Source organism: Primulina huaijiensis, chromosome 14, assembly GCF_012295235.1.
Source record: "Primulina huaijiensis isolate GDHJ02 chromosome 14, ASM1229523v2, whole genome shotgun sequence".
Classification (NCBI taxonomy): Eukaryota; Viridiplantae; Streptophyta; class Magnoliopsida; order Lamiales; family Gesneriaceae; genus Primulina; species Primulina huaijiensis.
This window is the reverse complement of record NC_133319.1, coordinates 19,200,391-19,223,823: the sequence shown is the minus strand read 5'-3', so window position 1 is coordinate 19,223,823 and position 23,433 is coordinate 19,200,391. Positions and strand designations below refer to the sequence as shown.

Below are 23,433 nucleotides of genomic sequence, written 5' to 3'. Positions count from 1 at the left end.
TCTAAAACAACAATGCTAAATCTATGTCGCTAATATTCATCGACGGATTGCTTAATACCGTCGCTACGTGTTTACCGATGGTCTTGATTTTCTATTGCAAAACAACATTTTCCATCATTGTTTTCACCTATATCTCCTCGTACGATCCTGTTCCATCGTTGATGTATTTTTTTTCAGAGTGTTTAGAAATCGTTGATGTATTTTTTACAGAGTGTTTAGAAAGCGATAGAATAAATTCTTAAAAAAACGATGAAAGGTAACATGTTCTTAAAATAAAAAAAAAGTAATGCTCAACTTTAAATTGGAACACATGCTAGAAATGTAACATTATTTGACTTTTGAGTTGGCAAAGTGTTGGTTGATTACTTTGAATAAAATCAAACACAAACAACCAATACAATATATACCAATCAAGAATATACTTTTTAAGTCACACGGCTGGAAAATTCCCAAAAAATCTTTTTCCTTTTTCTTTTTTAATCGAACCAGTTTGACATATCTTAGTACACATATTATAAAAACAATCAAATTTTTATTCTATCGTTGTTTATCTATTGCATCAAATTCGTGTGAGTATAAAAATCGATACTTATATCTATTCTGTGAGCATTCGATTGATTTAGTTATCGATCACATCTAGTTGATCAAAACCAAATTAACCGAATTTATTTCTACAAACAAAACCAATCATATTTTTTATGTATCAAATTCGAAAAAACAAACTGAATATAAAATCAGTTAATTCAACTTTTAAAATACATATTTCAAAGATAATTAATAAATTGAATATAAAAATTGAATTTTATTTATTAATAAACAGACAATTTTTTTTTATCCATTTCTATGGACAGATAAAATTTTATTAGTTTTGCGATATGTTATTTGCATCACCAAAGAATTCCAATTGTATATCCTAATATAGTTTCATTAAAAAAATTAATAATATTATATTTTTAAAATACATTTTGATCGAACTTTAATAATAATAATAATAATAATAATAATAATAATAACCGGAACCGAATATACATATTTGCTATGTAAAAATGAAAAATATAAAGTAGCCGAGTTTTAAAATTTCAATTTTTTTTACTTGTTATATCTTTTACATATTATACTTGGTAAAATAACGTAATGATAAATTTGAAAAAAGGAAGTTTCTATAAATTTATTTGGACAAATTACAATATTTGAAAAAATTGTTATTATAGACCTTATATCAAATGATTAGGAGAGTACTAAAAGCCACTCGTATTTAATAAATAGTAATATATATTATTTTGATATCATTTCTTCTCTAATAAAAGTAATATTAATTTAGAGATAAAAATTTGGTATAATTTAGAAATAAATATAGTTACTAGTTATTACAAGATCTTTTCATAATACAGACAACGTGAGAGCCATAAAATTATAAGATAAATTTTAATTTTAGGATTACTTAATCAGGAATTTAGGATTAAATTGTTGTTAATGGTTAACGTTGCGTCGCCCCAAAGTCTCACAAAAAGCCAATCCCCAACCGAATACAGGAAAACAATGTTGTCTCCAAATCTCCCCCACCAAGCACTAACTCTCTCTCAAGAAACACCGACTCCGAATTCTTGCGTGGCGAGTAGCCATTATTTTCTACAAATTTCGAGCATTGGATTTTAGAAGAAGCTGAATCACGCTCGTGGAAAGAAGTTCTTGGAAAAAATGTGGAATCTTTCGGAGACCCGTCATGGCTTCTCGAGCTACAGTTGTGGTTCATGATATTTCTTGCAGGTTCAATGTTGGTGGCCGTAAGGGATCTTTTTTTTTCGGTAATGCGGAACGTGAGTTGAACGTGTAGAGAGTGTGTGTGTGTGTTCTTGGTTGTGATGATGGTGGCTGCTGCTGTTTCTGAGGCAGCTTCTGAAAAAGATAACCGTAACGCGACATCAAATAAGCAAAAAAATACCAAATCAAGAATTGTCTCTTCTAGATACATGTTCCCTTCGATCTGTTCAACTTCTGCTCCAAATTTATCCTTAGATTGCACATCTTTATCTTCTCCTGGAAGGTCTCCCTCTCCTTTGGTTTCTAAAAACTCGAATCCATTATCAAATGGGCATTCTTTAGGGCCGAAGAGGTGTGCTTCAGTTGACAAGAGGCGGCCCACGGCTGCTAGGACTTCAACTCCTGATCTTGATTTCAAGAATGGCAATGCAGCTGATGGTTCAGCTGCCAAAAGGCTTCTTGTGACCTCTACAAGGAGATTGTCGGTTTCGTTTCAAGGAGAAGGCTTTTCATTACCTATTAGTAAGACTAAGGCGACTCCTCAGCCTAATTTGAGTAGTGTGAGGAAGAGAACCCAGGAGAGGAGAAGGACTAGTACTCCTTTGGGAGGAAAGGGTGAGAATGGAGATCAGATAGATATTTCTAAGCTTGTTGACCAGCATAGGTGGCCGACTGGGAATTCTTTGGTGAATCGATTGTCCGGAAGTTTGAATTGCGGCATTGGTGAAGAGACGTGTGAGCTAATCGGATCTGGTGATGCTATTGAAGCATTGCGGCAATCAGTTATTGATGAAAGGAGGCCTTCGCTCGATAGTAAGTTGGATCTTGATTTGGGCAGCTCTGAGATTTTAAATGGTGTTCAACGAGCCCCTGATGGAAATTCCATTTATAAAGAGTCTTCCTTGCCATCTGACCTCATGGCATCTGATTCCGATAGTGTATCTTCCAGTAGTACTTCAGGAGTTGACGAAAGTGGTGGGGCGTCCCTGGGCCATAATGGTTCTGGTGGGATTGTTGATTTGGCTCAGTTTTGGCAAGAAATGAACAATCGCTTGAGGAGGTTGCAGGATCCAGGTTCTCCTTTGTCAACTAATACCGGTTCTAGAATCATTGCTCCAGCAAAATTGAAAAAGTATACAAGTGGAGGTATTAGAGCTGCATCTCCTGGCAAGCTTATGTCTCCTACAGGATTTTCTCCATCCCGGGGACATACTCCTTCTCGGATCCGAAATGCTGTTAGCACCATCTGCAACAATTTTGTGGAAACACCATCGGTTCTTAGTTTTTCTGTTGACATTCGGAGGGGGAAAGTTGGTGAAAATCAGATTCTTGATGCACATTTATTGAGACTTTTGTACAACAGGCACCTGCAGTGGCGTTCTGTAAATGCTCGAACTGAAACAGGCCTGCTGGTGCAGAAACACAATTCAGAGGTTAGAAGTTTCTGCTATTATATTTTGAGCACATGGATGAATATTTTGTTTCTTTGAATACCACAAATCACTATTTAAATGGCTTCTTGTTTGAAGTGATATTGAGGACCACATCACAATCTACCTATTATGATTTCTTCCAATGCATTGGAATCGTAGCATTCATGAGGTTTTCAATGTAACCGAATTCAACTAAAATGAAAGTTAGAGAGACAGATAATATACATAGATGCAAAATATTGTCGGGCTTGTTTATTTGCTAACCTTCATCATATCGATCTAAGTGGAGTGCTATGCACATAACATATCTTTACATTTAACTTATAAGTTCTTATATAACTGAGGAACATGTAAATCGATGAACCTAATTATCTGATGAAACACTTTTTACAGGTACATTCATGTAACATATGGTGAATTAAGTCAAACAGTGGTGATGAATTGTGTATTTTTTTTTCATGACAGACCTTACTGCTAACTTAGAGGTTCTTAAGAAATGAATTAGCAACACCTAAACTTATGAAGCTAGATTTTACTTCATACATGAGTTGTGCCCAGCATTTTGTTTTGTGATCTTTTTTATACGACGATGACATACAATTTTACCTAGAATTCAAAAAAGTATTTCTTTCTCTAATCTCATCGTCTTGACCTTTTTCGATTTCTTAAAGTACATCGTTGATTTTTGCCAGAAGAATCTTTGGAATGCATGGATAACAATCTCGGACCTACGTGACACAGTAGCCAAAAAAAGACACAGACTGCAGTTGCTAAAACGAAAGTTGAAACTAGCTTTCATTCTAAAAGGACAAGTAAGCTTTGTACCCTACTTACGTTTCTGTTTGTACAAATGTCGTTACGTTATCATATTGTTTGGCATTCCAATGACCATCATGGGCTTTTTTAGTCGGTTTGAGAGATATTTGGTTTTCCTTATTTTTTTGTAATTTGCTCTGTCGTCTATGTCTGATATTGTGTGCCTGTCTGCATGCACAAATAGGTTATCTCAGTTTTGCATATCTCAATACAATCGATCTTTTTCACGTAGATGACCTCATTAGACGATTGGGCATCTATGGATAAAGACCACTCGTTTTCTTTGCTCGGAGCTATTGAAGCTCTGAAGGCTAGCACCCTTCGCCTGCCAGCCACAGGAGGAGCAACCGTATGTTCCTAGCGGTGTTAAAAATTAAAAAATTGCCATCCTGTGATTTGACTTAGTTGACAATATTATGATTTCGACAGGCTGATGTCCAAAGCTTGAAGGATGCTATTTGTTCAGCAGTGGATGTCATAAATGCAGTGATATCCTCTATACGTTCATTTCAGCCAATGGTATTCTCATCTCTTCCGGTCTATGTCATGCTACTCTTTTAACATAGGCATTACAATGCGTAAAATGCACGAAAAATGACTAGAAATCGTCGTTCCTTTTCAGGTACAGAACGTAAATTCGTTAGCAACTGAACTTGCAAAAGTAACGGGTAAAGAGCGAGCTTTGCTTGAACAGTGCACATATTTTAATTCCTTGTTGGCAGATATTCTGGTATACATAAAATTCCCTTCATTCCCACCCTTTCAGCTCTTCCTTTTACATCATCATGTGCTGATCACTTCCATTTTAATTGAATATATCAGGTTAAAGACAGTAGTCTAAGAACGCATATGCTACAGCATAACCGTGTAATGACAGCTTGACCAGACTCATAGAACTGATCTTATTTGACCGTCCTTTCGTCTAACATTGTACTGACCTATTGACCAAGTGGAGGCAGCATTTGAGGTATCAAGAAACAACCTAACGACTAATCTTGGCTACCCGTTTGGCATTTTTTCCTCGCAAACGGTTTCTGAATTACTCCAGTTATCCAATATAATAGGAAATTTGATCTTACTATTTTTTTCTCATTAATTGGCTGTATATAAGTAACAGTAACTGTATTGTCATTGAGCAATTCTTGTTCTGTCTCAATGTGATCTAAACTTACTGTCGCGTAGTTTAAAGTAAGTTGCAGTCTCTTTGTGTTCTTGTTCTTGCTTCCGAAAATGTTCGAAATGCCAGGTCAATGTTCTTTGTTTCTTGCCCCAGGTTACTTGAAAATCTGGTTATTTTTTTCCGAAGTTGGATATGGTTTCTTTCTTTCTTTCTGTTTTTTTTTTCTTTTGAGGTTTCATGGTGGAAGTTCACATTATGTATTACTTTCAAACCTTAGCTTGAAAGCATGTGGTTGGAATTTGTGTTTTGCTGCATATTGAAGCAACTCTGCTCAAGAAAAGTAATGTGGAGAAAAGGAGATTTGTCTCAGTGTAAATATCACGAAAGAATATTGAAAATGTTGTAGCAAATATGTCCACATGGAGGACGAAAAAGCGTACAAATCACATTATCTTCTGCGAGAGAATAATATAAGGAGTTGGGGTGATTAATGCATTTGTGTCGTCAGACTTTCAGATTTATAAATTTTTTTAAAAAGATCTTAGCGTGTAATTCTGTTATATATANGATGTGATGAAATATAGGTTCAACGTCTGTTCCATGGACTCCGAAGAAGTAATCAATTGTTACTTTATCAACCACTGAAGCTGAATTTGATGCAGCAACTTCATGTGCACGTCAAGCTATTTGGTTTAAAAAAAATTCTTGAAGAGCTTAAATTCAAGAATCATGATCCTATTACAATTTATTGTTATAATAGTTCAGCCATAAAAGTATCAAAGAATCCAGTCCTCCATGGAAGAAGCAAGCACGTTGATGTGAAATATCATTTTTTAAGAGACCTCACAAAGAATTCTTAAACAAAAAATGAAATAACTGGACTCATTTATTGCAGAAGTGAAAACTAAATAGCTAGCATGTTTACCAAGTCCTTCAAACTGTCTGCATTTCAGAAACAAAGGGAGTCATTTGGTATTAACACACTACTGAACAAGTTTGAGGAAAAGTACTCTTATTAAACTGATGTTGACCTTATCTGTTTAAAGAAGAGATTGTTCAATTTGTTAAAGATTTGTCCAAGTCTTTAGTTATCTGTCTCATCAAATGAAGTATGATAGTCATGATTTATTAGTAACAAAGTATTACATGAAATAATTATCTTTGTATATATTTTATTTAATGGTTTTAATGGTTAAATATTTTTGTTATTTTTATGGTTCTTTCCGTTGGTGTATTTGTCTATAAAAGACTCATTGCTCAATAAAAAAAACATACAGCAGAAAACAAAATTATTCTCTTTGTTTGATTTATATTTTATTCTCTCATTTTCTTAATTTTTCTATCATTGCAAAGTCTGAACCTTTAACCACAAATTTATATGTTCATTTAACTCGAAGTTTAAAAAACAAAGTTCAAACCATTTTTTGTTATAAAATGTATATGTTTATTTAACTTGAAGTTTAAAATATTAAGTTCGAACCATTTTTTGTTATATTACATAGAAAATATATTGTAGGTTTAAAAAAATATTAATAGTAGTCAACTTCATCTGAAAGAATGCATAATAAAAAAATATTAATAATATTCGATTCTTTTATTTGAAAAAATGCATAATTATGTATCAATTGAATAAATAAATAAAAATATTAAAAAAATATATTAATTATTAACTAATAATGGGAAAAAAGAATGCTTTGTGATGATCAATCTATCAATTAAATAAATTAACTTTATTTAACTTGAAGTTTTAAAAATTAAGTCTGAACTTCCAACCACAAATTTTATGTGTTGATTTAACATGAAGTTTAAAAAATTGAGAACATTCATTAAATATATATATAAATCAATCAAATTAAAAAACATTAGAGCAACATTATATGATTATGTCCATCTCAATAAGCCGATGAAATCACAATATGTTATTATTATTACAAAAAATGAAGATCCAAATTATTTACATCGTCATGACATCACAATTATTTCAAATACAATAAAGCACCAACATTTCCAAATATTTATTCAAGCTAAATTTATAGATTGAAACCATAAACAAATCAAATATCAGATAAGTAACAATGTGTGAATGAATATTACAGATAAATATAAATGAGATAACAACATATTTATATATTCATTTAACTTTAAGTTAAAAATATTAACTACAAACCATTTTTTGTTATAAAAATAGAAAATATATTGTAGGTTTAAAAAATACTAACCACAAATATATATTCATTTATATTGAATTTTAAAAAATTAAGTCTGAACCGCTAATCACAGACTTATATGTTCATTTAACTTGAAGTTTAAAAAATAAAGTTTGAATTATTTTTTGTTATAAAACATATATGTTTATTTAACTTGAATTTTAAAATATTAAGTCAAAACCGCTTAACACAAATTTATAATTTCATTTAATTTGAAGCTTAAAACATTTTTTGCTATAAAACGTAGAAAAGAAATATTTTAGGTTTAAAAAATATTAATAATAGTCTATTTTTCATGTGAAAGAATGCATAATAGTAAAAAATATATATATAGAAAAAAAATCAATAGCATTCGACTTTTTTATTTGTAAGAATGTATAATTTTGTATCAATTAAATTAATTACATAAATTAAAAAAGCATCAATTATTAAGTAATAGTAGGAAAAAAGAAACCACAATAATGTATCAATTAAATAAATTAGTTAATTAAACAATTAAATCAGAAAATAGAAAAGTCACCTAAATAAATAAACAAACATTAATTAAGTAAGAGTTGGAAAATTAAATTTAGAAACTATCAATTATTAAGTAATAGTGGGAAAAAAGAAATGATATTAATGTATTAAGTATTAGTTAATTAGATAACTATTATCAAAAATCGAAAAGTCACCTAAATAAATAAATAAAACAGTAATTAAATAATAGTGGGAAAAATAATAACTAAATAAATTCACAAATCAAACATTAAGTAATTAAAATAAGAAAATAAAAGTCACATAAATAAATAAATAAAACATTAATTAAGTAATAATGAGAAAAATAAATAAAAAAATCATAGTAATGTATTAATTAAATTAATTAATTAGGTAATTAAATCAAAAAAGCGAAAAGTCACATAAATAAAACATTAATTAAGTAATAGTGGAAAAAATTAACTAAGTAAATCCAAAAATCAAACTCTTATATTTATCAAACCCATATATTTATAAGTATAATATGCATATGTGTGTATATATAAAATATAGATACAGATATAGATATACCACTTTTGAATTGTGAATTTCCTTGGACATATTTTCTTTGTTAGTCCACCATTAATTTTAATGAGCTTCGATTTGCTTACCGCAGTTAATTTGTGAGCTTTAATTAATAAATAAATAAACATAAATATTGATTAATTAAAGTTAACAGATCAACTACAGATAGTTCACTAAGCGTTGCCCTNCATCAAACTAACCGCATCCAAATATAAAAGATTTGTAACACACAAAATAAAAATAAAAATAAAAGATATAATAGAAAAATCATTTATTTAAATTTTTCTGCTAAAATTATGTGTTGGGTAAGTTTTTTCTTTTAAAATAAACACTAAAAAAAATCAAAATCTAAATGCTCCTGCCCTTTAAAATCTAAATGGGGTGTGTCCACCACATGGATTATATATTCAAAGACTTGAAAAATTGTGGCAAAATGAAATAATATAATGAAAACAAATTGAAAAATCTTGACCAAAAAGAAAGAAACAACAATAATGATACTAATAATAATAAAATTAAAGGTGGATAAACTTAAATTTTTTATTTAAAAAGCAGTAAAAAAATCTATGATTTTTGGTCGACTTCACCTACCTACTCACATGTGGTCTTGTTCGTCTGCCTTAAAATTTCATGTTACATAAATTACATTGGGCTTCGACATATTAATATTACAAGTACGACCTCTGGGTGTACGTATGTTTACACACACACACATACACACAAATACACACATATATATGAGTAGATCACTTGAAGCATGCCTTGGATATTATAAGATTCCAGCTCTTTCATGCTAGCAGTATAAAGTTTTTGTGAGCTAGTACAAAATTTTAGGAAATGGCAGAAAGCAATAACAAGGAACAAGGAACAAGGAAAATAAACTAAAAAACACCAACGTGCATAGAATACTCCAACTCGAAAGTTGTAACACTAGGTGATGCTGTTTCAGGCTCTTGCCTAAGAAAAAACTGTTAAAAATAGTGATTTATATGGTATTAGATGCGCGACACCGATCTTCAAAATATGTTAAAAAGATTGCACGAGACAGTAACACAATTTCAACAAAAGATGACAATACCTTCCAGTAAACATCTTTGATAATCATTTCACAAGGCCACTTCTGCATCATGTAGAACTGCTCCACAAAGACCCGAGTTTGGATGCCAACTTTGCACTTTTGTAGTCATCTCTGAGCTGAATAAACCTGAGGTTTTACAGCCAAATCGACACATTATTTTTTTTAAAAAAATGACTATTGGAGAGAAAACTCTGTAGAAGAGCATGTCTCTTGACAGTTTATAGAAGTAACTACACCAAATCATTGAAAACTATAGACATATTCATCTGTGTCGGGCTCATATTTAACGCAAGAACATGACTTAATATTTACACAAACATGTTTTAGGAGGTGGGTGGCTTTTACGATTTTTATTTAAGAATCAAGACACTGACTATCTTATTTCACCTGCAGGATCCAAACCCAAATCTTCACCAATGATAGTACTATTTCATAAGACACTGCATATCAGAATGCATAGCATACTTGAGCATTAGAATGTTGTACCTTTGTGCATCTTTCCTTATGCTCGGAGTTCCCTCAAATAGTGATGATAGGCTTTCAGGAGCAACAATGAAGACATTGGCCATGCTGGAGAGGATGCACCGGTGAGTCGAGTGAATTATGCTGCTTTCAAATAGTTTACTATATTCTAACTCAATAAGAAAATTCTACAAAACAAAATTACTTACATGCCCAGCAACTCGAACTTTTCATCCACTGTAGGAGCATTGAAACTGCGAACAAACTCCCCATACTCGGTTATATCACGCTTGAGCCTCAGTCCTCCGCTGCAGAAGTCACAATCAAAGAATATAGAAGAGTTTATTTTAACGCAATAACATGTAGGTTAGGGGATGAGAAAGAACCAAACAGGAACACGAGGTTTCTTCATGCTTGACGAGCTTAAATGACAATCTTTTGAGTGAATTTCGTCACATACTAATTTGTGAGGCAGATACATAAAAAGAGATTTACTGTTCCTAGTTCATTCTTTGTTTGTTGAACATAGCCTAGAAGCATCACGGCTGAGTAAAAGTCAAAGAGATTACTTGGCGTGAGACAGAAATTGTAACCCCCCAAAATACATGAAGGTGAATGATTGGAATTATATAGCTATTATATACAATAAAAATATATACATATACAACATATACTCATCTAGATAATCCATAAATCTATATATACCTAGTCTATACACACACACACACACACACACACACACACACACACACTAGAAATGTACACGTGCGATGCACGGAGGAGACTAATAATGAAAAATATAATCACGAGAATTAGATAATGTTTAAAGTCGTTTGAATAATATCATGTTTATAAGTATTTATCAATCTAAATATATCAAAACACAATACATAAAAAGACATCATGACAATAAATCATATATATTTCACTGATTTATATGACATTTTTCAATCTGCGACATAATACATCTCTCTTAAATGATAAATCAGCAAAAATAATTTTCATTCAAATATCATTCAAAATGAAAAAACAATAAAAATAAAATTAACAGAATATTGACTTTTACCAAAAGCAAAACTAAAATTTACTTAAATAGAGTACACATAGACAAATGTCAAATAAAATTCTCTTAATTTACTAAATTATCACAATAATGTTAAAATAAAATCATTAAACTTGTTATTAAGATAAATATCACTTTTTCTTTTTTTAAATTTTTACACATTGCGGATTTTATTTAATTTCTATGTTTTTTAAGAATATATATTATAGATAATTAATTTTATATCAGAATCAATCATTTATAAATTAATATTGGTGATTAATAATTTAAGAGAAATAAAATTTTAACATAATACCACTCAAATAAATATATATAGTAAAAACATATATAAATAAAATAATATGTAATACTCAGTTAAAAAATTTTATATGTAAAATTGTAATTGTAATATATAATAAAGATAATAAACTATCAATATAATTCATATTTATTACAAGGATTATATATTGATTAAATTTTTTTTAAAGATTATATAATAAATTTAGTTTAAAATTTAGAAAAAAAAAAGTAGAATGTGTATTAATGTCCAAATTCATTTAAGATTGACAATGAATTAAAAAAAACCCTTAAGATAACCTAATAATTTAATTGGCCAACCTAAATAAACAAGGACATATAAGGAAATTCACAATTGAAGTGGTATATTTATATGTATGTTACATATATATATATATATATATATATATATCTCAAAGATATTATTGGATTAAGAACACCTTATTTGTCCAAGGTTGATGCTAACATTTGGCAACAAACTAAGACCTAATTTTGCATCGATTATCTCTATAAAAACACTCCATCACATCACAATTATGTAGGAATTTCGTGCAAGCATATAGGAGAAAGTGCGCAGAAAAGTAGTGTCATTATGGGCAAAAACTAGGATAAAATACAAAGAGATACCCAAACCTTATCCTAAAATCCTAAAAAATTCACCACACCCTTCTCGAACCCAGAAAGCGCCTAGAAGAGGAGGTGTAACAAAACTCCAAACCAAAATCATTGAGAAAATTAAGGAACATGAAGAACAGGGTAGTCTCCAGGCCAGAAAAACAGTTTCCACACAGTAAGTTCATGTCTCGGTTTCAGTAGGTTTTAGAATGATTTTCATCAACCATGATGTATCATTATGTTGTGCAGTCTCCATGCGTGTCAGGTCGATTGCCCAGAAAATCAATGGAAGTAGCATTTTCCGGTAACCAAAGTACTTAGAAAAACATCTCTGAAATTTCAAATTGGACCAATATCGGCTGCTGCTTCGCAAGACACATCCATCCTATAAAGTTAGGCCACGCAGGACATTTGGAGCTCGGCCACGCTCCGACATAGCCGCGCCTGAATCACACACACCGCCCCGAAATGAAAAATTCCGGTAGCCGAACATTTCTGGGTTGATTTCCGACTTATTCAACAAATTTGGAAATTTTTGAAAAAACGATTGAATTATTATGAATTTTAATGTTAAAACCAAAATTTAGACACTAGATTTTTTATGAAAAGGGTTGGGCTAGAAGCTCTTATTTCTTACTCTTTTACACTGTTTTTGGATTGTATATAAATGAAAAGTTGATCCTCATGTTGTCTAGCATACAGGAAGCCGGTCGCGGGCCCGAAGAGTCACCGTCGGTAAACTTTTTCTGCTGATCAAAACCTTTTGAAAATCATCTTGGAAAAATGAAATCTGGGCAAAATCAGCTGGAAAATTTGAAACACTTTCTATACAAAAGTTGTAGAACTCATCAAATTACACTTACTGTCAAAAAGTCGACTGTGCGTGGCCGCCGGAGCGGTTAGTTTGATGCTATTGGAACCAAATAAAATAACAATGGAAAGTAGAGAAAATATTAGCCCCTGTAGATGCATTCACCTTCCTAAACTCAGGACAATAATTCTTTAGAAAGCATACGAAAATGATTTATGAGATCCCAATCCTCATTCCTCGTGACATAAGCTAATCCGATGCCTTACTTTGAAACCAAACATTGTGTATTAGATTGCATAACATCTTGCAACTTGAATTTAGGGAGTAGAAATCGAAGGCACAGAGAGGTTTGACAGAGTTGAAATGACGTTCAGCCAATAGATATGCGGGAAATTCAATAAGTTAGTGCATGGAAATCACAGCATGCTACGCAGCATAGCTTTACACGCCATATTGTAAATATGATGGACAAGTAAATTAATAAAACTAATACACTGAACAGAGTATGAAGAGCACATCATCAAGCACATATACTTTCTCTCCCCCATAAAACGACAATTAACAATCAAAACATAAATCAAGATGTTACCTAGGATTGAAAGTAAACTTCTGCCAGTGATTGAGTAGCCCCTTATGCAAACGATTTCCCTGTACCAATAAAAGATAGTGTTACCAGTTCGACGTCTCAGAAATTGGATGCCTCAAATTCACGTAAGGAAAATTAACATGATGCAGCTGGTATATAATTCGTGAAAACTCTACTGGAAAGAAGAAAATAGCCATACCAGCTCAGTCAGGAATGCTTGTTTATTAAGACCTTCCAGGGCCGTAAAAGCAGACTCAAGAACCCGGGAAAGATAAGCAACAACCCTGACATTGGAGATAGACGTGTAAACTGTTAGAATTATCAGGGTTTTCTTCCATTATTGATTTATTTATTTAATTATTAGTTGTCATCTTATCTAGTTGGTTGTTAGGTTATTAGTTGTCATCTTATCTAGTTGATTGTTAGGCAGATCCTATTTTTACTAGGTTTTTGTTTCAGCTTCTTTCTCTCTCCTGTACTATATAAGCTGCGGCTTTTCCTTCAATAAAGTAGAGAATTATATTCTTAAAACCTACATGATATCAGAGCGCCTTTAATTTTCCTTCATGGCAGCAAACGCTGGCAATAAAGGTGTAACCTTTGGCTCATTCGGATTAACATCTGAGACAGAGGTAACCTCAGGAAATACTGCTCCTACCCCTATACACGACATGACGTCTAACTCAATTCAAATTACTGTCCATCGGTTAAATGGTCAGAATTTTCTGGAGTGGTCTCAATCAGTAAAGTTGGCAGTTGATGGACGAGGAAAACTAGGATATCTGACTGGAGAAACAGCCAAACCTGCAGAGGCAGAGCCAACCTTCAAGACATGGAGGTCGGAGAACTCTCTGGTCATGGCATGGCTTCTCAATTCAATGGAACTTTCCATTGCTAAACCCCACATGTTTATGAAGACCGCGAAAGAGGTGTGGGATTCAGTCAGAGAGACCTATTCTGACTCTGAGAATTCTTCCCAGATTTTTGAGTTAAAAACAAAACTCTGGAACTTGAAGCAAAATGATAGGGAGGTTACAATCTACTACAACGAGATGGCGGCCCTGTGGCAGGAGCTAGACCAACATTATGATGATGTGTGGGAGAGCAAGGAGGACTTTGCGAGGCAGAAGAAGAGGGAAGAGAATGATCGTGTCTATGTATTCTTGGCTGGAATGAGTCAAGACTTGGATGAAGTCAAGGGGAGAATACTTGGCCGAAGACCTCTTCCATCAATCAGAGAAGTTTTCTCTGAGATTCGCCAAGAAGAAAGCAGAAAAAAGGTTATGAATAACCAGGTGATACATGAGACTAATGGAGGGTCTGCGAATGATACATCTGCTCTTGTGTCCCGCGGTACTGATCCAGGATACAACCTCGACAAGAAGAAGAAGCCATGGTGTGACCATTGCAAAAAGTCATGGCATACTCGTGAGACATGTTGGAAGCTTCATGGAAAGCCCGCCGACTGGAAGAAACGTCCTGAGAGAGCCCTGCAAACTACTTCTGAACCAACACAAGGGACATCAACCAACTCTGGACAGTGTTCGTTCACTAAGGACCAGATAGATCAGCTTCTCNACTACAGAATTACAAAAGGTGTAATTTAAAGAATGCGACGACGGAACATTCCGCAGAATGAAATTTTTGATTTACTGATAACCTTTAAAAATTTTCAAAGTAAGATATATCTCTGCATGAAATAATTTCACACCTAGAACAGGCATTTGTTGGGCGATGATCAGGAACAATGCTATCATCAGGAGACCGATAATCTGTAGCTTTTTGTTCAGCTGATAGCAACCGTTCAACCTAAAAGAATTCCACGTATGAACCATAAAAAATAACAAAAGTAAATGCAAAGGTCATGTTAACAATGACACAAGTCTGAGAAGGCTCAATCAGCAAAAAAAATCATAGCTAGTTTAGATATCGCACGTATAAATTCAACCATGAGAAGATATTTTTAATCACAAACCTCAGACATCACTGTTTCAATGCACTGCTGAAGCCCCTTATATGCAGCACCTTCCGCACTGGACATTGCTGAGGCCATTTCATCACAGGATGCAGCATGTGCACCGTCCACAGGTAGCAAAAATCGAGAAACAGAATTTGCGAAGTACTGTTGAATAATAATTTAGTCCTAACGAAATAATATCACAAGTTTAACGATGACATCAGGAAATACAACTAAAAGGAAATTAATATACCTGCTGAACAATAGCCACGCTACTGCCACACCGCTGTACAGAAACCATAAAAGACTTGAAACTACTTTCGCCAGCTGCAGCAGCAGCTTCTGCCTGCAAATTTCAAGCGAAGGTCTCAAGCTGAACCATATTGACAACATCCAAACTGAAGAAGATTATCTTGATTTCGTCTAGCAGACCATAAGTAATTTGAGAAAAAAAAGGTGATCAAATTATTACAGCAGAAGCAGCTGCAGCAGCAACTCTTCGACTAACACTAGTTCCCAGAACAAACCGTTCCCTCAGTGCGGCAGCTTCAGTCAGGCTATCTCGAGCTCTTTCAAGTCCTTCTGTTATATACCAACTGACCTGAATGCGTAAGACGAAAATTTGGAAAATTTAAATGGTTGCTTTAGAGAAGCATAACAAGTTATGAGTTATGACAATTGAAAAGAAACTAATGTAATCACCTGGTCTAAAAGGCATGTGAAAACAGCCCGCACGTTAGCCGCAAGTGTAGCAGGCTACCAATGAAGAAGATAATGAATAATTATTACTTATAAAAAGTTACTATACATTCAAACTTGAGAGAAATACCAAACTTCAACAGAAACTTAATTTTCGAATTTTACCATAAAATTTATGGCGTATAAAAGTAGTAAAATAAAAATGAATAAACAGAACCAGAGTATGGATCATGGATACTACACCAAACTAAATAAACGGAAGAATAAGTAGTCCCAAACTAAGGTTGACTATATTCCCCAAGATCCCAAGATACCAAAGAAATAAAGAAGAAACAAAGGCATGACTCCAGACTCAATTCACTAAACAAAGTGTCTGAGACTCCGAGTACCAGACTACCAGTACAGCCAAAACTGCATTCCAACCAAGGCCAACGCATTACATCCATAACAAGCAATTCGGACATAAAAACATGGAAATACAGTCATACACTCGAGTCTCTTCCAGCCAACCTCAATTGGTTGGTCAGACCCAAGGTCAAACCGCATCAATTATAAGCATAGAAACAATATGTATACCTGTGATGAAAACAAAGTACACCTGGATGTAGCTTCTTCATTCCAACGTACAAACTCAGTCACAACAGCAACTGATATCTGCTGCTGAGAAGATGCTATGGAAGCTCCTTTAGAACGTCCAATTGTCCCCATTGATTCAGAAGACTGCTGGTTTTCAATGCGCAATTCCTCCATCTAAATCACATAAATATTTGATTTTGAGAAAAAAGTTAAAACACATGAAGGGCAACGGAACTCAACAAATTAGAGCATCACCTTTGCCTTATACAGTTGCCTAAGAGAAGCCTGCTCATACTCTATGTATACATCTTGGTGCGGGAGAAATAGGGACTCCATTAAGCCTTCACAACAGGGGAAAACAATACTCAGAGCTGTCGATATACAGATTTCACAAATTGTACACACTTGAAATTCAGCAAATCGAAGTATTCTGAAAATGATCAATCCTTGTGAATCCACGCAAGCATGTTGTCTTGCTTACTTTACTTGTGAAAGGTACAGAGATATATTACATTTTAATGGATGCTATCCAGTTTAATTTATCAATCAACTCCAACTTCAATCTCGGAGGGGGTAATATGTCTAGAAGTCAACATGATATTTATGTTTCGACACGGTAATGATCATGGACTCCCCTAGCTTTTATCAAAATAAAGGAGTAGCAAACCATATAAATCTTAACTTTAACAATTCCAAGTAGATTATTTGAATACGCAGACTTGCGTATAGTAAGGTTCCATCACAATAAAAATGTAAGGTTGAATCAATGGACGATGATATGCAACCTAAGAAGCTCAACAAGTTCTGTAGGGTGCACCTTCAACATCCAAGTCACCACAACCCACGCTGCGTAAATCTCTGGAAAGGTCCTGTGTCTTCTCATATGCCACTGCTAGCATTCTAAGATACTGAGGGTAATACATGAAACAAAAGTTAACAACACTCGACATTGAAATTATTAGTATTATCTACAAGCCACAGATGGAACTTACTAATATAAGTCCCCCTTCTTCCATGGGAGGTGGGTTAATAAGAGATGGTTTCACCAACAACTTCTCAAGAAGTTTAGGAACTCGGTCTTCCAACACACGCTACAGGAAAAAAGGTTCCATCAGCACTATTGCCGTACAGAGACCATTATATCCTTTGACCTAAACACAGAACATGGTGATGCAAGCGCTATAGAAAACAACAGGGTACTGTGGAGATTTAAAAATATATCTATGAAGTAAGCATATTTTAGTTAGCATTTCTGATGTGGTTAATAAGTTTGCTAACAGCATAACGCTAGTTAGCAAACGCTATAGAAAACAACAGGGTACTTTGGAGATTTAAAAATATATCTATGAAATAAGCATTTGTTTTGTATTGCTGATGTGGTTAATAAGTTGGCTAACAGCATAACGTTTCTTTTGGAAATATTTAATTTATTTGGTTCCCCCTAAGGCATCACTTCTTGTCTTTCATTAGAATATAAGCAAAATTTACTGGGTGATCAGTACATAAGCCAAATTACAGGCATGGTAATAGATTACGAAGGGAATGTTTGATAATTTGTCAAGGCTTGTCAAACAAACATTTGATGTCCCCATTTCCAGACAAGAATAAAGCTTTCTGCTGCTTCAAAGTTCTAATTTTGTTGGTAAAACAAAAGTAGAAGTGGACATGTAAGAGAATAAGAGTCCACATATATCAGAAATCTTTCATCGCACAAAATGATTGAAATAAGAATTTATGAAAGTTCAAGGACACAATGGCGAGAGTTCGTAAAGTCCTTGAAAGCTTTAGAATTTCTCAGGTTTCTTTCATACAATATAGAAATTCTAGAGCTCATTAAGTCCTTGAAGATTTTAGAGGGATTCTCAGGTTTCTCTTCTATGGAACATATTTTCTAGGGTTTCCTATCCTGTCACATCTTATAGTGTTCGCCTGCTTGTTATCTTGGGAGGATCATTTTTAAATATCTTGTAATCTCTTACCACATCAGATTTCCATCAATAACAAAGATTGTTCCACAGGAAACAAGGAGGAGCCTTCTTTATGCATCCTATTCAGACACCTCAAAAAGCAGATGCCCATTAAATACAAGAATAAAGAGTCAAAGTGGAATACCTGAATCAAAATTGACATAACATCTTTTGGGGAAGGAAATACTGCTGTTATTGTTGCTGCTTCTTTCCGCACAGTATCTGGACGCCATGTTATACTAAATCAAATTAAAATCATGCATCTATCATCAGACCTGGGGGATGCAGAATAATTCAAACCTGTAATTTCTTTGTATAATGCAGACAGCCCACGAGCGGCATTGCTAGGACTAGGTTGAGAACCAGAGTCACCAAGAACCAATTTGGCATCTTCATTCATTACCTCTACATCAAACATTGGGCGTAATCCCACATAGTGTTGCATGGCACTAGTACCTCTATTGAACTGGATGACAAAACTAGTATGTTAAAGGAGAGAAGGAGAAATATTAAGCCTACGACTAATAATACCAATGATTTCATTTGTCAGCATATATAAACCAGTATGATTTAAATAAGTAATCCGTCGAAAAAATGCTCAATGAGGCACAAATCCATTTGACAATTACAAAATGATATGACAAGTGAGTTGCGAATATCCACTCACTGTGGCTCCCCACCCCCACCCTACTAAAATAAAAGGAATAAGAACCAAGGGGTCGAGAGGAAAAATTATTAATAAAGAACAAATTTCTAACAAACAACAACTTACTTTTCTCCAACTCACTGAGCAAAATATTAATTAGAAATACTTCTGACAGAAATTGTAAACAAATTACCTGTGACAAAATTTTTGCACATTCTGCCATTGTAGACAATTCCCTTCTTTGTGATGCTGCATCAAATCTAATCAACAATCTGTTTTCCAGTTCTGCTCATGCATTTGAAACAAAAGAAATTGCCGTTTAGACAAGCAAACAAGATTATCAGATCGAACCAAGAACATGCAAAATAAAATGAAACACTGAGAGAAACTCATCTCCAAACGAAATATCATTTACACAACAAGAAAAACGTGTTTGGAGCTTTTCACATGAATTTTGCCAAATTGCTTAGATATGACAATAATTAATCACATAGCCTTAAAAAGCTCAAAATGGAAAGAAAAAATTAAAAGAAGATTCATGTCTCGCGTATTCATATCAGATCAAAGTACCAAAACACAGTTGTGGATTAAAATTGTGAACGAAAAAGCAATAATTATGGCAATTTGGTATATAGTACCATTGCAATATTCTTGAAGATTAGCCACTGCAACTTCCAATCCTCTGCTTGCTGTTGCATTCCCCACAACTGTTGAGACCGACATGCCTTGCCTGCCAATATCTTCTTCAGCGAATGATCCTGGTGTCAAGATTCTTAGTGCATTTCCATACGATTGACAATCGAAGAAATGACAATACGTTTAGTAAAAAAAGAAAAGAAATAACCATAAGTTGCATCTCATCGATATAATGTTAAAAGTTCACTGAATGATCATTGTTTTTCACAAGAACTTGAGAACATTCTATAGCCGCCGTGCTTAAAATTGCAATTTTGATTTCCAAAATCAGCTGGTAAAAAGCGAGTTTTTGGATGATAATTTTTTGTGCATAATGTAAATACATATAATTCATCTATAAGATGTACAAAGAACTTACTCAATTTCTGCGCAATAGATGCTGCCTCAGCTACCCGGCTATCATCAGAAAACAGAGGTGAAAGTTCCATTAAATCACCTGGGCTACTGTTGAACTCCATCAAATACTGCAAGATGAGTTTTATTTAATGTTGTTCAAGTCGTACACTTAGGTAACCCTCGGAAGTCAGCAGAAACTAGCAAGATTTTTGACACATATTCTTCAAATGTGCACCTTAATGAGATCAATGGTCTGACTGGCAGTTTCTCGTTGAGCGTCTGCACTCTAGAAATTAAGAAAAAGAAAAGCTAAATATTAAGTCGTTTACTAAATTAGTCAATGAGCAATCAAAAATGAAATAAATCAAAATGAAAACAGAAGCAATAGCATTAGATAAGGTTTACATAAAATAGCATGATAAAAAAAATCATAGAACTTAAGCTTTACCTGGAGATGGTCTCCTATCTTAGCAGCAGTTTGGCCGACACTTGATATGCGTGAATCCAACCTTGCAAAACTGTCAAACAACCCATCAACTCCTTTTTCCAGCTGTATGTTAAAAGGGAAAAAAAACAATGCAATAAGCACGTTATACTTCTAATCATAAATCATATGCAGAATCATTCTGACGGATTAATAACAAATCTACGCAGCCAGGATTGACCAACCTCGGAAAGTGTCTTCCGGTGTTTAGAATCTTGGGTAGAGACTTCCTTTTTGAGATTGTAGAGTTTTCCATCAATCTTAAGAGTGTACATGAACATCAGAAGAGTGAAAATTTGGTAACATATGAGCAAAAAGTTATAACAAACCTGACATGTTACCTGTTTTCTAAGATCAATCAACTGGGTACACGAATTCTTAAACAAAGATAGGAGAGAATCTACTTCTGGAAACAGAGGGCTCAATGACCCTGGAACTAATTTTACTGCATCAGATGGAGTTCGCAAATGACCATTTGCCATAGTGTCATTTCCGTGTCCATCCGAAGTATCGGTTTCTTCTTCAAAATAAGAAGGTAGCAGCTCATTGACTAAGTTCCCAAATAGAGAGTCAAATGAAAAGTCACCCTACATGATACAGGAAGGTCGTATCAGCCATTAGTAGCCACACCCATAAATTTCTCAATAAGAGGCAGTTGCACACAAACAATTGTTTGAGGCCTCACCTTAAAGTCATTGATGTCTAGAACAAGTGGATTAGTGTCAGTTGACGGAGATTCCGAAATTCTACGAGACATTGTCCCATCTTTAGTCTCTTTCATCTAAGTTGGATTAATACATGAGAAGTTGGAAAGTATACATTGGCATAAAAACTGAGAAAGAGATTGCTAATCAGAATGAATTTAATAAACTTTAAAATTCAGTGGACACTATTCTATGATTGTGGTAGACAACCAACATGGGAACCTAACATTGGGATGTAACTCCAAAACAGACAAAGCAATAAGTCTCGAAGCTTCACGAAAATGGCTCAATAAGAGTCGAACAGCTACAACTACTTGTATGAAATTATGAGTTGAATGAGGAAATTTAAGTACATATCAAACCACGGGAAAATAACAACCCCTGTTGAGAGGCTGATCCAAATGCAAAGTTTGGCATGTTGTATAATTTTAAAAAATTGAGTTACACCATCACCATCAACTATGACTTTTGGTAAATTGACAATGACCATTCCTACAATTGGTATCTGAGCAAAAATACATGTTTGATTCCCGTGATTTAAATGTTGTTGTGAAGGACCAATAATACCTCATCTAAACGAACAATCTAAATATGGTGTTTGGGCTGCTATACAGCCTAAGAGACGCAAATGGTAAATGCTCTGTTTTACAACACATGCTAAGTAAAATAAAGAATATGAAGGGAGCTAAAAAGAAACTACCCATTGCTCAAATACTGAATTTCAAAATGTATTCAATTTAAAAAAAAAAAACAATTAAAATGCGCCTAAACATTGAGTTCAAAACGTTGAAATTAGAGATAAATCCAAATGTGGCAATGAGAAAAGCACATAAATTGTAGGAAAGGTTCAGATAAATCCAGAAAAATCATGCAAAACCCAGGAAACTCCGATTTCCCATAACATTTCGATCGTAATCAAAACACAATGTAATCTAAACCAACAATTAAATTAAACCAAAAAATGAAAGAGAAAACCGACCTCGGAATACACGAAAACGATGATAGCAATGCTGGACGGCTCAGCTCCAAAGAAATGTACGAAAATCGGATAACCTAAAAATGATTGCAGGAATGAAAGGAGAAGGAGAGGAGGAAGAGGAGGAGGAGGAAGGGGGAGCTCGGAACAAATCACTTCGCTGATGCACTGCCTTTGAACAGGTGTGCGATCTGTTTACTTGGTATACATCTTAAGCCAACTTTGCGTTTTGGGGGAAATAACAATTTAACCCTTACACTTTAGATGAATTATCTTTTGGTTACCATTAATTATATTTATGTCGATTTCGAGTTTTTTTTATCTATCACAAATAATGTATTTTTTAATAGCTTAGAGTGTCGCGTCGATGCTTCCAAATTCCAATGATAAAATATTTGATTTCTCTTGAATAAAATTTGAATTTGAATCTACCAGATGATTTTATGAAAAAAACGATGCGTAATTACTGTTTTTAATTATATATTCGATTTCATTTTACTTTAAATTAAAACTTCTATAAGATTGTCTCACAAGTCAATTTTGTGATACAGATACCCAACTTATGAAAAATATTATGTTTTTATGTCAAAAATATTATTTTTCATTTTATATATGAATAATGTAGATCGTCTAACAAAAAAAATTTGTTAGATCGACTCATAAGATATCTATTCTTTAAATTAGACCCAATTTGTATCCATAAATCGAAATTTTTAAATAGGTATTTGGAGAATTTTCTCTATAATGTGTCATTAGTAATTCAAATTTGAGATGGTTAAAAAAACCAAAGTGTACATTGAAAAATTTGAAAAGGAGACGGTTGTATAAAGCAATTTAATAAATTCGATGAGAAGCAATTGACTTAGATTATAATGTAAAGCAATAAATTTCTTTACTAAAATAATATAATAAAGTTATTGAGGAAAACTAAGACTATTATACCAAATATGTTGATTTTAAATCCAACATTCTAATTATAAGCTTTTTTAATAAAATAAAAAATCAAACCAATACATCTCAGATTCCCAACTATGGTATCCATGCAAGGGCGAGCTAAATTCCCATAAAATATAGAATAGTGACAAATGGAAGTAAAGGAATAGAGTAATACAATAAACTCCAAGCA

General features: G+C 33.4%; 2 protein-coding genes across 5 annotated transcripts; one reads left to right on the top strand and one right to left on the bottom strand.

Moving 5' to 3' along the window:
- The first annotated feature begins 1,492 nt into the window (after positions 1–1,492).
- LOC140957901 (QWRF motif-containing protein 2) lies at positions 1,493–5,553 on the top strand. The gene is made up of 6 exons (XM_073415320.1): positions 1,493–3,194; positions 3,887–4,006; positions 4,243–4,359; positions 4,440–4,529; positions 4,633–4,740; positions 4,833–5,553. The coding sequence occupies exons 1-6, from the start codon at positions 1,863–1,865 to the stop codon at positions 4,890–4,892; spliced, it is 1,827 nt and encodes a 608-aa protein (XP_073271421.1). The 5' UTR covers positions 1,493–1,862; the 3' UTR covers positions 4,893–5,553.
- A 3,584-nt stretch (positions 5,554–9,137) lies between these two features.
- LOC140957514 (exocyst complex component SEC10b-like) lies at positions 9,138–22,510 on the bottom strand. Of its 4 annotated transcripts, none has more exons than XM_073414813.1 (26): positions 22,311–22,510; positions 21,313–21,408; positions 20,969–21,214; positions 20,813–20,887; positions 20,592–20,693; positions 20,379–20,429; positions 20,166–20,271; positions 19,750–19,869; positions 19,305–19,396; positions 18,766–18,931; positions 18,611–18,687; positions 17,491–17,589; positions 17,316–17,406; positions 16,754–16,839; positions 16,499–16,672; positions 15,926–15,979; positions 15,696–15,824; positions 15,477–15,569; positions 15,242–15,388; positions 14,978–15,075; positions 13,466–13,550; positions 13,270–13,328; positions 10,125–10,223; positions 9,940–10,023; positions 9,454–9,579; positions 9,138–9,343 (listed from the first exon to the last, which is right to left on the bottom strand). In XM_073414813.1, exons 2-25 carry the CDS (start codon positions 21,406–21,408, stop codon positions 9,501–9,503), a joined length of 2,508 nt encoding a protein of 835 aa, XP_073270914.1. In that variant the 5' UTR covers positions 22,311–22,510; the 3' UTR covers positions 9,138–9,343; positions 9,454–9,500. The 4 variants fall into 4 exon arrangements, with proteins under 4 accessions (XP_073270914.1, XP_073270915.1, XP_073270912.1 ...); XM_073414814.1 differs by having other exon boundaries at positions 9,138–9,168; XM_073414811.1 differs by lacking the exon at positions 9,138–9,343 and having other exon boundaries at positions 9,449–9,579.
- Positions 22,511–23,433: the final 923 nt, after the last annotated feature.